This window comes from Sceloporus undulatus, chromosome 2 (assembly GCF_019175285.1).
Source record: "Sceloporus undulatus isolate JIND9_A2432 ecotype Alabama chromosome 2, SceUnd_v1.1, whole genome shotgun sequence".
NCBI lineage: Eukaryota > Metazoa > Chordata > Lepidosauria > Squamata > Phrynosomatidae > Sceloporus > Sceloporus undulatus.
This window is the reverse complement of record NC_056523.1, coordinates 114,455,444-114,469,695: the sequence shown is the minus strand read 5'-3', so window position 1 is coordinate 114,469,695 and position 14,252 is coordinate 114,455,444. Positions and strand designations below refer to the sequence as shown.

At 38.3% G+C, this 14,252-nt stretch overlaps 2 protein-coding genes across 2 annotated transcripts in view; one reads left to right on the top strand and one right to left on the bottom strand.

Annotated features, from left to right (window-relative positions):
• KCNIP1 (potassium voltage-gated channel interacting protein 1) overlaps positions 1–14,252 on the top strand; it is a 761,805-nt gene that overhangs the window by 67,043 nt on the left and 680,510 nt on the right. The gene's annotated exons all lie outside the window — the stretch shown is intronic.
• KCNMB1 (potassium calcium-activated channel subfamily M regulatory beta subunit 1) overlaps positions 1,370–14,252 on the bottom strand; it is a 28,152-nt gene continuing 15,269 nt past the window's right edge. The window contains exons 3-5 of the mRNA XM_042452819.1: positions 8,608–8,777; positions 7,449–7,644; positions 1,370–3,083 (exon numbers count right to left, since the gene is read on the bottom strand). Of these exons, the coding sequence (XP_042308753.1) occupies positions 2,799–3,083; positions 7,449–7,644; positions 8,608–8,744 (618 nt within the window). The 5' untranslated portion in view covers positions 8,745–8,777 and the 3' untranslated portion in view covers positions 1,370–2,798. The remainder of the gene's footprint in view (positions 3,084–7,448; positions 7,645–8,607; positions 8,778–14,252) is intronic.

Sequence of the window (14,252 nt, the reverse complement as noted above, 5' to 3'; positions counted from 1 at the left end):
TATTAAAAATCATACAGGAAGAAAATTGTGATGATGTTAAGAGTCACGGGCCTGCATTCTGTCTGAGATGTTGTCAGTTAAGATGATATTGAGGGATTTCAATGGAGGCAAAGGCCACTTCTCTTATTGCCACATGAGGACTAGATGCAAAGAACAATAAAAGACAGGTAACAAGATTTCAGCTCATGAGAAAAGTACATTCTCATGAGATCCAGATGACCCTGTCTTATATGAAACTAGCTGTTCCTTGCTTAGGCGGAGACGACTGAATTTCTCAAGGAATCTCTGTATTGTTACATCAGGGAGGGGGGAACCTTTAGGTCAGAAATGGTGAACCTTTTAGAGACTGAGTGCCCAAATTCAGTGGCATTCCCACACCGAGTGTCATCGGATGCTGGAGGCAGGACCACAGCTGAAGTCAGAGGTCCAAAACACCCTGCAGAAATAATCCAGTCTGAGACAGTTTTAACTGCCCTGCCTCAATGCTAGGAAATCCTGGAAAATGTTGTTTGTTGTGGCACCAGAGCTCTCTGGCTAAACATCTAACCTACAAATCCCAGAATCACATAACATTCAGCCCTGCAGTTAAAGTAACACCAAATTGGATTACTTCTGCAGTGCAGATGCAGCCCTAACACCAGTGGCTGAATGTCACTATTTTGTGGATTTTAGATGTTACTGAACTTTGCTATATGGCAAAGAGCTAGTGTGGTGTAGTGGTTTGAATGTTGGACTATAACTTTGGGCAAGTCACACTCTCTCAACCTCAGAGAACAACAGTGGCAAACCTCCACTGATGAAACTTGCCAAGAAAAGCCCAAGAGAGGATACCAGAATTGATTTCAAGGCATACAACACATATATCCTGCCCAAGTCTGGGAGGAGAAAGAAATGGCACCCCCAGGATTGTGCCTTGTATGCGGGTGAGGCTTCCATCCAGAAGAGCCACACATCGTCTCTCCTCGTCTCAGCTCAGTTTTCTGTAGGAGAACTGGGCTGCATCAAGGAGCCGGGCTGGCTATCCAAGACTCCCTGCCTCTCCTTCCTGTGGCCACTGCATGTCCGGCAACATGGCTTCACGTGCCACAGATGGCATGCGTGACATGCATCTGCCAACACTGCTTTAGGTGCCGTATAGGTAAAATATGCCAAATTTTATTGTTCCTTTTATTTTCTTATATCTCTCAGTTGAGATACACTGTTGATAAAAACTGTCGATTGCTGCTAACAAAATTGTCAATTGATGCTTAGGACAGAAATCCAGCATTTTTTTTTTCAACAGCAGCAGAAATAGCCCCCAAAGCCTTTGAAAAAAAATGGAGAGGGAGTTTTTTTTTTTTTGGGAGAAGCAAACCCCATTTTGTGCAAAATACAGTGTGACCTGGATACTGTAGCCTATATGTGATGCAAAATACAGTGTGACCTGAGCACTACGCCCAATGTGATGCTGAAACTACATATTGGAGTTAAGCAGTAGTGAATAGTACCCACAAATGATAAGAATGGATGATTGTTAGACATTTGCTCTCTCCTTTTGCAATGCTATTTTTTGTTGGTAAATATTCAAATCATCCTTAAAAAGGCTTAAAGGAAGTTATGCAACACATTTGTTGTTGTGTATACATGTGCCTTTGAGTTGCCTGTCATTTCTCCCATCCCTTTGCAATATTAGGAAGATGCTATGAAGGAGCATTCCAGCTGTTCTTTTAAAGATGTCAACATTTTAGATCAATTTTAGGGAGCAACAAAAAAAATCTGATGGTCCAAATCTGGCCACATATGCAAGTGGTTTGGATTTCAGGTGGGATGTTAAAATTTGATATAATCCCTTTCTGGTGTTCCCTGTTTCTCTAATATTGTCAAATAATAATAAAGTGTTCAAACACACTCTGTGCATGTTTATTCAGAAGTAAGTCCACTGAATTTGATGGTATTGATCCCGTACTCTTTGAGTTTGCTTAGGCTATCATCTTTAAGCCAAACAGCAAGGGTTAAGGCAAAAGTCTATTCTTAATGTTGTTATGGGCACAGTAAAGTCCCAGAAATAGTGTGTGTGCACACACATAAACTCAAGTGTGAATCCTGGCCTAAATCTAATTTTAAGTTCCAACAAGAGCAGATGCATTCAATCAGTGGGAACTTAGTAAATGGGCCACAATGGACTCAAGGGCCACAAGTTCCAGTATTCATCATCATTGACTATGTTAGTTGGAGTTAATTAGAGCTGCAGTTCAGCATCAGGAGGACTGCAAAATTCTTGCTCCTGATTTAGGCCTCTGAATTCTGTCTTTGCCATTGTGATATAATTACAGTGAAATACTTGAAGAGTATATTTGGTTTTGGTTTTTATTTTCCCTTAGGATGAAATAGCAAGTGGCCCCTTGAAAATATTTTGGTCAGGTCACTTGCCTTTCTCTGAGACTAATGTGCTCAAGGCCACTCATTGGGTTTCCATGACTGAGTTGGGGATTCGAACCCTGGTCTCCTGGCATCCTAATCCATCATTCAAACCAGTTGCTCATGTTAGCTCCCTTAGAAAATGCAGTGCAAGTCTCAAGCCTGTTCTTGAACATACATCACTGTGTTCATTTGGCCCATGATAACTGCTGTTTTTTAAAAAACAAATCTGCAAAATGTTGAGAACATACACAAATCCAGTGTCTTTGTGTGTAAAAAATAGAGCCAGTTCCGTCTCGCCCACATTTCACCCACAGCTGTGAACTCTGTTTTTCCTTTTCAGTTTACTATCTTGTTAATCTATAGTGTAGAAATAAAGCACAGGTAGCTTTGGAGACATTCTATATACCTGTTCTGTATTGTGTTGCAGATAATACAGAAATATACTGACTTATTTTCACCATGATGATGATCAAGAGTCCTCCAAATAACATCAAACTTGGCCAAACAAAAGCAAAGGAAAGGCCCTCTGGAGGATATAATCTCTTTAGGATGACACTCTCTTCTTTTCTTGATGGATCATAGTAACAGGAGAATGTTTGATGCTTTCTGAAATTTTCTGTTATTGTTTTCACTAGCTTTTCAACTTCGCTATAGTTCTCCATATTTGGGGGGATGTAGAAGCACTGCAGAAACAAATAACCCATCATATCTGTTATTACAATAATCTGTTGAGAGGAAAAACTGTAATTTGAGAGCATCCTTAATAAATTTAAATAAATAAAACTGTCAACTATGCACTTGATCATGAATTAGTCCAATATTATTCCAATTTGCTTACAGAATAAATTAGTTTCAGAATGCCACCCCCACATCACAGAATCTTGCACAGAATAACTCTTGAACTTGAAATAGTCTGAAAACTGTGCAGTTTTGAAGACTCTTGCAATGGGGAAATATTGCAGAAATTACTAGTTATTTATTTTGAGAATAAAACTAGTGAAGGATTATATCCAAACATTAGAATGTATGAAAAAATTGCAGGACTTATTTTCTGAACATTCAGGAAAGGGAGTTCCTAGTTTGGATTTGGGTTTTTGAGCTCTTTATTTTCAAGTCAAGCCTTGTATCATTCTCAGTTTTTGTATGTGCTGTAAGTTATTGCACTGAACCTCAAAATATTTTGGAATGTTTAGGCTATGTTTAGACTAGGAAGATTATCGCAACGGGGTTAAAACGTTCCCTGGTGCATTCTAATGTGCACGCACGGGGCGCGCACGGTGCGTGATGGGAACCCGATGGGGCCCAGAACGCTATTTTACTGCACAGCGGAATGTCGCCGTTGTCACCAGGCGTTCCCATCGCATTCCCATTGAGTTCCAGGGGATGCCATTTCTGGGAACTGTTTCAAAGCGTCCCCAGAAACGGCGTCCCCTGGAACTCAATGGGAATGCGATGGGAATGCCTGGCAGCGATGGCAACCTTCTGCTGTGCGGTAAAATAGCATTCTGGGCCCCATTGGGTTCCTATCACGCACCGTGCGCACCCCCGCGTGTGCACATTAGAATGCACCGGGGAACGTTTTAACCCCAGTGCAATAATCTTCTAAGTGTAGTGTTGATAATTCCATTTTTAAAAATAAATTAGTTCCAAAAGTTCTTTATCATTTCCTATTAGCCAGAGTGGGGAAAATTTGACCCTGTAGGTGGTCTTGGATTTCAACTTCTATTAGTTCTCATCAAACTAACCAGTCTTGATGGATGATAGAATCTGCAGTTCAACTATGGCTGGAGGGACACAGCGTGCACAGATCTATCATAGGCATTTAGGCTGGGAATAAACACTACTGAATTGAGTTCAATTCAGTTCCATGGGAGTTGCTCCCAGGTAAATGGGCATAGGGTTGTAGCCTATGGATGGGACGAATTCTAATCTATAATTCTAAACATACGTCTTAGGAAATAAGACATATTGGATATAATAGGATTATTTCTGTACAAACATGCAGAGTATTGCACTATCCATGTACCATGATTTAAAATATACTACAAATGCTTACATTTTTTTGCACCTACTGATATTGGGGTTAATATTGGCCTCGTTCTCACTACATAATAAACCATTTCTGAGTTGAATTGATGAAGCGATTTAGCATCCAGTAAATGTTGACACTTTTCAAATTGTGATTGAACGTGCCTGTTTCAATTTCCTCCACTTCACGTTCACATTCATCAATAGGATTGAATCAAGATGAAATTGCGTCACAGGGGTGACCATGCTACAGGGAACTGAATCCAATTGACAGCATGTTCACACTTGTGCTGAATTGATTCATTTAAAAAGATGCAGGGAATGCTGCAGATTCAGAATAACCGGTTTAACTGAGTTTAGCACTGCGCCACCCACCCACCCCCGCCCCAGGATATTGCATTCAAAATTTGGCACAAGTTCAAACAAGGGCCCTTTAAACCAGTTTACACCATTTTGAAAACCAGTTTATTAAATAGTGTGAATGAGGCCATAGGGTATCAGAGAGATCAAGTTGATGTTCTGTTGGAACTAGTGAGCATGGCCTGAAAGGATTTATTCAGCAAACCCATGTGAAATATTTCAGAAATTCAAAAAAATAAAAATAAAATATGAAGCAACAGTATTAGGGCAGATTGTTTGGGAGGAGAATGAAGGATATCCATTGTTTGCATTTACCTGAGATTAGACTGTGATAAAAAGTTTAAATTTGTTATTTTTATTGGAATATAAATAATTTTAAATAATGTTTTGCCCTGCAGGTCTGGTTTCAGCTTAGAATCAATAAGTTCACTGCAACATTTTATTTTATCTGTGAAAACAATAACCTCTTTCCCAAATGTGGTAATAATACTTTAATGAAAAGCAACAGCACATTGCAAATGGAGAATTGAAAACAGTTATTTACAAGAAATAATCCTAGCATGAATGAGTACCTACATAATCATTCATCTTCCTAATTATCTTTGCATGCCTGAGACAGAATGTGTAAGGTAAGCAACTATTCATGGACTTGGAAAAATTGTTGAAAATTCTATTAGGGAAATTGGCTTGATGATTCATTTATCTAGGAATTTTGTATCTGCAATGTAAGTAAATACAATGATTTCCTGCTAGACTATGAATTAATGCAAGCCACTGAAACTAATAACACATGATGCTGAAAACAAATGGAAACACTCAAGTAACAACTCCACCTGAAACAGTAATTGATTCCCTCTTTGAAAGGAGCTTTTGATGGCTTCTGTTACGAGCCTGAAGCTGAAAGCACTTGATTTTATATTGTAATGGTTTGGAGTATATTATATTTAAGAATGAGTAGCTTTTGTCTACTTTATTGTTCTCACACAAACAAACAAAAAACAAACAAGCTTCATTTATATACTGCTTCATACTGCCTAAGCAGTGTCTAAGCGGTTTACAACTGTAAGCTAATTTGTCCCCAACAATCTGGGTACTCATTTTAGTGACCTCGGAAGGATGCAAGCCTGAGTCAAGCTTGAGCCCTTTTGCTGGTCTTGAACTCGCAACCTTGTGGTTTTGAGTGGCTGCAGTACAGGCATTTGACCACTGCACCACCAGGGCACACTAGTAACACTGGGGTTCTTGGGGAATTCCTTCATTTACATTACAGCAGGCATTTGGAGTTTGGAATATTAGTAATGGACTACATATATTCTTGCTTCATGATGACAATTTTAAAAGTGTCTTCCTCCCCATAAGATTTTCTATAATGGGAAGATAAAACAGAATTTCTCATTTTAATCCAATAAAAATACTTAAACAATTTGGAAGTACAAAGCTTTGGAGTTCAAAACCCCTGAACACTTTGTACAGCGCTGTGTATAATTACAGCGCTATAGAAATAAAGTTTAATAATAATAATAATAATAATGAACAAAAAAATCTTTTAAATAAAAAGCCTTCCCTCATGTCATGCAGATTTTTCGAAATGCACACTGGGAGGAGCTACGTATTACAACTTTTCAAGTGCCATCCCAGGAAATATATTCATTAATGCAGACCCTCATAGTTGGAGGTGGTAGTCAGAATCTAACAGATAATATGGACTTTCAAGCTAAGCGTGCAGGCGCTCTGTCCAGCCAATGAGATGTTTAAAAGACTGTGAGAACAAGCATTTGATGTGTCTTTCTTTCAACTCCCTTGAGCAAAAATTGTACATTTAAAAACAACAACAACACATGTCTAGCACTGGATCTAGTTCAGAATTGCTATCCAATCAGAGGGTTGCATAATCTGGTAGGAGAGGCACATGGTCCCTGAAACTGCCATCTTTTCCTCCTTGCAACTCCTCGGTCAGGACATCATGCTCCAACAATGAAAGATGCAGGGACATAGCCAGGATTTTGGGAAGGGGGGGGTCCAGACTAAGTGCCACCATTATAATGGGGCTTGGGTGCAGCGGCGCAGCAGCACACACCATTCATTTTATCTAACGGAAGGGGGGGTCTGGACCCCAAGAACCCCCCCCCCTTGGCTACGTCCCTGAAAGATGTCTTCTTAGATTCTATTGCATATTTTAGAGTCAAACTATGTAATACAGAAAGCATGTTGTTAGAAGCAGAAGTTCATAAAGTGCTGACAGGTCTGATTACCACAGCACAAGCTTTTCACAGCTACATTAGTGTGAAATGTATCTTTCTTCATTTCGTGATTGGCTATTAGGTTTCATTTGCAAGTCTAACTGTTCAGAAATAAAGTACCAGTGTAATCATATCCTCACACACTCACTTCACATGCTTCCAGCTCTTAAATATCTGATATATCCTGATACATCTGGAGTTTGACTAGTATTTTGCTGCTGTTCTCACCCAGCCCAGGGTTAGGAAACTCTGCAAATGAGGATTTCCTGTTGAAATACTACTTTCTGATTCTCTTCCCTGCCATCAGTCCTGCATTATTTCAAGCTTTGTGTAGCTGCATGTCAAAGAGTGTATAGACTGAGTGGCTGTGAAAATCTGAGGTTTATATTCAAAAACATTTCTGACAAATAGAACTCAAACCTTGGGATTTTTGTCCACGGTGTCCTCTGTGTGATAGAGCTTTACCACTTGTCCTAACAGTGTCAAATTGACCTGGACTTCCAGACAAGGATACCGGAAAATATTCTCATCACCAGAGCCTTCATTGTATAAACAGTGGACTTTTTCTCTGATGGTAGCCTTAATCAGTTGACATACACTCTCATTTGTCCAGACACTGTAAAAAGAAAAAAAGAAAAAAAAGGAATTATCAGAGATCACTGCTTTCCAGGGATTCATCTGTGATTTTATTCCATAGGCTGAGTCTCACTTCTCTTGAATTCTGAAATCTGAAATACTCCAAAATCCAAAATGGTCCATATGCATGGCTGAGATAGTAACACCTTTGCTTCCTGGTGGTTCAGTCTACACAAACTTTGTTTCAAGCATAAAAAATTAAAAAATATTATGTATAAAATTATCTATGTGTATAAGATACATGTAAAATATAAATGAATTTCATGTTTAGACTTGGATCCTATTTCCAAGATATGTCATTATGTATATCCAAAATCTGGAAAAAAATTCAAAATCCAAAACATTTCTGGTCCCAAGTATTTTGGACAAAGGGTATTCAACCTGTATTTAAGTTTGAAAACGGTTCTACTGTTTCTAATATAGTTTGCCATGGGCAAAATGAAGTGAGACTGAACTGAAATGTAGGACATGTTTTCAAACTTTACCTTTTGTTCGGAAATTAAGCAATGAAATGACAGATTTTGTCTTAATTTTGAAGTGTATAATTGCTTTTCCAGATCATACACAGCTCACCAGATATACTCAGTATTTCTTTAGCTGACTCTGGCTGTCTGAAAAGGTATTGTTATGACAAGGCAGATTACTGAGACTGTTGAGATCACAACCACAACTACAAACAGGAATAAAAAAAAAAATCTGCTTTAAAGGCTTGAGCTCCTTCCATTTAAAGAATGTGAGTTCCAGCTCCTGCAGACAGACATTTTGCAATTCAGAATATTTTGCAATAAAGGTACGTTATAAATGTACATACTCAAGTAAGTTCTTCTACAAAGCAGTAGACTGCCCATTCTGAGAAACCATAATTGACCAGAGTTATTGTTGACAATGTTCAACACTCAGGCCAGTGGGCTAGGGTGCTGTCAGTATGAATAAGCCCACTTACCTTCTTTTGTATGAAGGAACAATGGTGATCCCAACAAAGAAATACATCATCATTGAGCATGCCACCATTCCCAAGCCCAGGAAGAGTGCTCTGGTCTCCCCACGCTTCTGTGCTGTCACCAGCTTTTTGCCCAGCATGGCTTATTATGGTGGATTCTATAGCCTTTATCCCTGGGTAAACATAAAATAAGTAACAATTTACCACTGTGATAGTTCAGCACAACTGCAAAGTGTTGGAAATACAGTCGGCCCTCTATTTTCATGCAGGATCCATTCCAACCCCACCCCCCACCCCCGTGAAAATAGAAAATCATTGATATTCAAGCCCCTTTGGCTTGAATGGCAGTTTGTGCCTGTGTCCTATTTTGTCCCCCTCCATTTGCTGCTTGCAAACGGGCAAGGGATGTGGATTCCAAGTCCACGAAAACAGAGGGGTGACTGTATTGTGGAATTTGTTTCTGTGCATATTTTTTGAATCCAATAAACCAGAGGAGGGCAAAGTGTGGCCCTCCAGATGTTGCTAGGTTGAAGCTCCTAGCAGTTCTCACTATCAGCTAAGCTGGCTGAGATTGCTGGTGATTGTGATCCAACACATTTTGCCTAACATGTTATAAAAACCTACTTTCCAAATAGGCTGAGTTCCCAAATAAATGTTATAACATGTAGCATAAAATGCCAGTTAATTACATTAATTCATATCTTTGGGGATTTAATTAGAAATGAAAAGTCAGATGTTTAGACTTCCATGCCTTTGTGTATTTTTAAAATGGAAGGACTCTAGTTTTTCCCCTCCCATTTCCCATATAAAAGACCTATCACCCAACAGAAATGTCTGCTGATACTTTTTGCGCTGTACTTGTCAGGTGTCTACATTTCTTTCACAGGGTGTTTTATGAGACTGTACAATTCAGGACATTTGATTCAGCTCTTGTGAAATAACAGTCCCTGCAGTTCTGGTCCAAAGTAATTTTACAAGTTCAATATCAAGTGGGATAAAAAAAACACATTAATCATGGGTGGTTCTTCTTCCTAAAAATGTTTCAGAGGATATACTCTCATCTTTAAATACAAGTCTACAAAGGGATCTTGCAACACTTTTGAAGACACTGAAAGATAGACATTGGAAGCATGAGTTTTCATAGACCGATGATTTTCCATAGATCCAAATGCACTTGAGGAAGTAGGCTCAAGTCTACAAAATCTCATGCTACCAACTTTTATATTTCAGTTTGTCTCAAATATACTGTAAGACCCCTTTGCATATTAATTTTCCAGGTTAAAATGGCTATATCTTTGGACTTTAAAGATGAGGTGACCAAGTGTTGCTGTTCTTTTTGTTTACCCTTTCTCTCCTCCAAAACAAGCATCTCTGTCTCTTCCAGTGGGACTACTGGAACAAATGTTCCCTACAATAACAATGCCACATTATTGAGAAAGACACTCTGCAGTAAAATGATTGCCTCCATTGGTCCCAGGAGGATAGAACAGGGGTGATGATGCCATTCACTGTTTTCAGTGACCTGCAGCACTAAGGCCAAACCTAGCTATGATGCTTTGAGTGAATTCATTTGACCTCCTCAGTTTTTCTTTTGCATTTCAAGGGAATCTCCCATTGCCTTCAATACATTTAACAAGCTTTCCTTGATAGAAGCTTATGAGAAGCAGTTTTTGTTGCAAAAGTGACTGGGAGGGAGGGAGGAAATGAAGGAAATAATAAATCAAACCTCAGTTTTTCCCTCAGGACTTCTCAGGCTTCCCCTGGCTGCTATTGACATAACAATAACAACAACAAAACCTATGACTGTTAATTGCATTCACGTGAGTTCAGTTCTCAAGAGGAAGGCACGCTTGTTTGATACAGACATTTGCTTAATGCATGTGTTGGGGATGGACTGAACATGATTCATTTTGCTTTACTTAAGTCTTTCCATTAAGGTGGATTGTGCTTTTGCAATATTCTGATGCCGTCAAAACACCAGACCTATTTATAGTAATATTGGCTGTGGGTTTGTGCTGAATGTCTGCCAGTAGTTACTAATGCATTAACAACCATATCATTTGAACCTGCTGTGATCAGGGAGCTAGACAAAATACAACAAGCAACAATACAACATAAAACAAGTAGAAGCACAGGCAATACTTCTCCTGAACAGGTTGCTCATCAAGAACAGGAGCAATTCACATTCTTTTCCTGGGATAAGTCTGGGGGCAGTTGGTGTTCACCACTGCAAATCTTAACAGAATTACTCAGGGATGGTCCAATTTTGCAATTGATTATGAGAAGGAAATTTTTTTATTTCACTTTCAACAATCCTCAAGGTGTTGAGATCTCAACCAATAACTTGGTTTGATTATATCTTGCCCATCAACTGTTTGAGGAGGGTATATGGTTTCAACCTGACCTCAGGGCAACCTGAAGTCCTTCTTCAGCAGTAGTCAAAATATGTGTATGTTTTTGGGGGGACTGTTTGTTACAGATATGTCCTCCTCCTCCTCTTTGACCTTTATATGAAGTGTTCTGATGAAATGAGAAAGGAATCCAGCTTCTGCCTGTATTTCACAGAGCAGGCATTAGATCTTCCCCACACACGTAGAATTGCCTCTGAACCCTTATTTTTGAAAATTTTCTCTAGTTCAAAATACATCTGTAAAGGGATAACGAACCTATTCATTTGTAGTTATTTGACACTAATGGCTTAGGTCACCTTTCTGGTCAATCTATGATGGCGGCTGCATTCAGGGGGATATTCTTTTGGTTTTCATGTACTTCTTGGCCTAAATTATTCATCTGTCTGGGGATGGGATGCTGTTTTATGGTGCTGCTGATCCCTTCTGGGTTGGTGAAATTCACATGGTGGTACTAGGGAGTCCTTATTCAGTATCAAAGTCCTATGTTGTCCCACAGGGTTCCTTCTTGTTCCCCAGATTGTATAGTATACATATTGCAATCTCTGGAAGATCATTCAGTGTTTTGTGGTTTAGTGCCTCCAATATGCTGATGACACCAAACTCTCTCCAACTTTCCATTTAAATTCAAGGAAGTAGTTCTCATTCTAAATTAGAGACTACTGTTGCTAATGGTCTGGAAGAGGGTGAATAATTTAAAGTTTAATTTAGAATTGATGGGGAAACTCTTGGTTGATAAAAAGCAGATGGTGAAACAGAGATTCAGCTTGTGTTGTGCAGTGTTTTTTTTATTTAGTATTTTTGAGATTTTACAAAAACAAAACCGATTTATCTACTTTCCATACATATACATACTTTTATATCTTAGTCGTTTTTTTTTTTTTACAACCCCCCCTAAATATCCCCTCAGTGCACCCCACCCCCGGAGCCATTCCCATCTTTATACTCCATCCAAAATTTTAACTCCTCCTGTGGAGGTAATTTCCCATCTTCTTTTTAAAATACATTTCAATAAATTTTTTCCATATTTCATCAAAATCATTTCTTTTCCATAATCCTTTTTTTACTTTCAATTTACATGTTAATTTGTCATTAATTGCTAACTTCCAAACTTCTTTATACCAATCCTCCAATTTCACATTTATTTTTGTTTTCCAATTTCTTGCTATAATTAATCACGCAGCAGTAAACAAATTTGTTACAAGGTTTTTTTCTTCTTTCCATTCTACTTCATTGTATATTGATAACAATACTATATTTGGTTTTCTATCTATCTTTATATTCATAACATTTTCTATCTCTAATATTACTATTTCCCAAAATTTTTGTACATATTTACATTGCCACCACATATGTATATATGATCCTACTTCCTGACAACCTCTCCAACAATATTTTGAATTCTCTTTGTTCATATTATGTAGTCTCACTGGTGTCAAATACCATTTCCAAATCAATTTATAATAATTTTCCTTAATTCGCACCGATAATTTTTTCAAATGTCTTTGTTCCCAAATCTTATTCCATTCATTATCACAAATTTTACATCCTAATTCATCTTCCCATATTTCTTTTAAAATAGTTTGATTTAATTTTTCCCTTTTATTGTCCATTAATATTTTATAAATTTTACTAGTTATACCTTTCATTTTCATTTTCATTTTCCTCCATTTCTTTTCCTTTCTGAACTATTTGTTCAAATTGTGTATAGTGTTGTGCAGTACCCTTAGGTTCACAGGGATGGTCCTGGATTCAGTGCTGAACCTGCTTGTCCAGGGTCACTTGTGCCCAGCAGTATGTTTGCATAGCTACAGCTAGTGTGTAAACTGCATCTGTTCATACAGTTGTTGAATCTAGCCACAGTGACAGATACCCAAATTTAAATTCCATTTGGGTCACTGAAAAATGCTTCAGCCACATTGTTGTCTAGAGGGAGGAACAGGTAGCATGAGGCCTCCATGTTCTAACAGCTTCATTTGCTCCTAGCCTCTTTCTGAGTATAATGTAAGACACTGATAAAGCCATAATAACTTGAAACAGGGCTATTTGAAAAACTGCATTCTCCCTTTAAAAAACCTGCCTCTGTATAAGATCCTGTGCAGAGGTTCTTCTCTCAGCCCCACCACACCAGAAACAAGTTTGACTGTGACAGAAGAGAATGCCTTCTTGGCAACTGCATGTAGGCTCCAAAACTCTCTGCCAAGGAAAACTAGACTTTTTTGTCTCTGTTTTCCATTTGCAACCAAACATATTATTTTAAAATTCAATACCTGAATCATTTAAGTTAACTGTTTAGGTTGCTGGAGTTTTTAACTGGCTGGATGCTTTACTTGTCTTTCAACACTAGTTTTGTATTTAAACTTTTTTTCTGGGTTGTTGCCACTTGGTTGTAACTGAAGATGGCGGTGGTGTTTTTATTATTGCCTGCTTTGAATGCCATTTTGGTAGAATTTCTTTAAAAAAAACTTAATTGGTTGCCACTTGGTTTCTGAGAACAATAAAAACTGATGTTATTTCAGGACGAATCCTGGATTGGAACCACAATACCAAGAGGAATGCTTGTCCAGATAACTAGATCATCTTGATTCAGTGTTTCTCTCCCAGTAACTCACACCATCTAAAGTTAGGAGTATTTATTCTGCAGAGACAACCTTCTCAGAAATATTGCTCCCTTTATTGGCCTCTTATCCCAGAAAGGTGCACCTGGTGTCTAGTGTACAGTCTTTTTGGTACCAGGCAAACAGGATGTTTTACTGTGAAATTACAGTATTTCGATTGCTTCTGGTATTTATCTATTTTATGATGTTAATTTTGTTCCCACCACATTTAGATTGTTCTAATCAAGGAAGCAGTCATGTAAGTGTTATTATTTTTTAAGGACAGCAGAGAACTGTTGAAAATAAATAACACTGCGAGATAAAATCACTTGGATCCATTCTGACATGGATGCTGTAGTTTGTACAGTTCCAGTGTATGTAATTTTACACCTATCTTGTCCAGAAACAAAAGATAACTTTGTGTGTATACAATCCAAAGTTGCTGAGTGGATCTTTATTAATATGAGGTTTACCATAAATGCACTGGATCCTTACCCTTCCTGGCTTAGAAAAGTGTCCGGGACAGGGTAAAAAGAGAGGGGAATGCCTCAGTGCAAGAAAGAAGTTTTCATCATATTTAAAAGAAGCAGCTGTGACTCTCTAGTTTAAGAAAAAATAATTCAGGAATTCTAATGTACTGAAT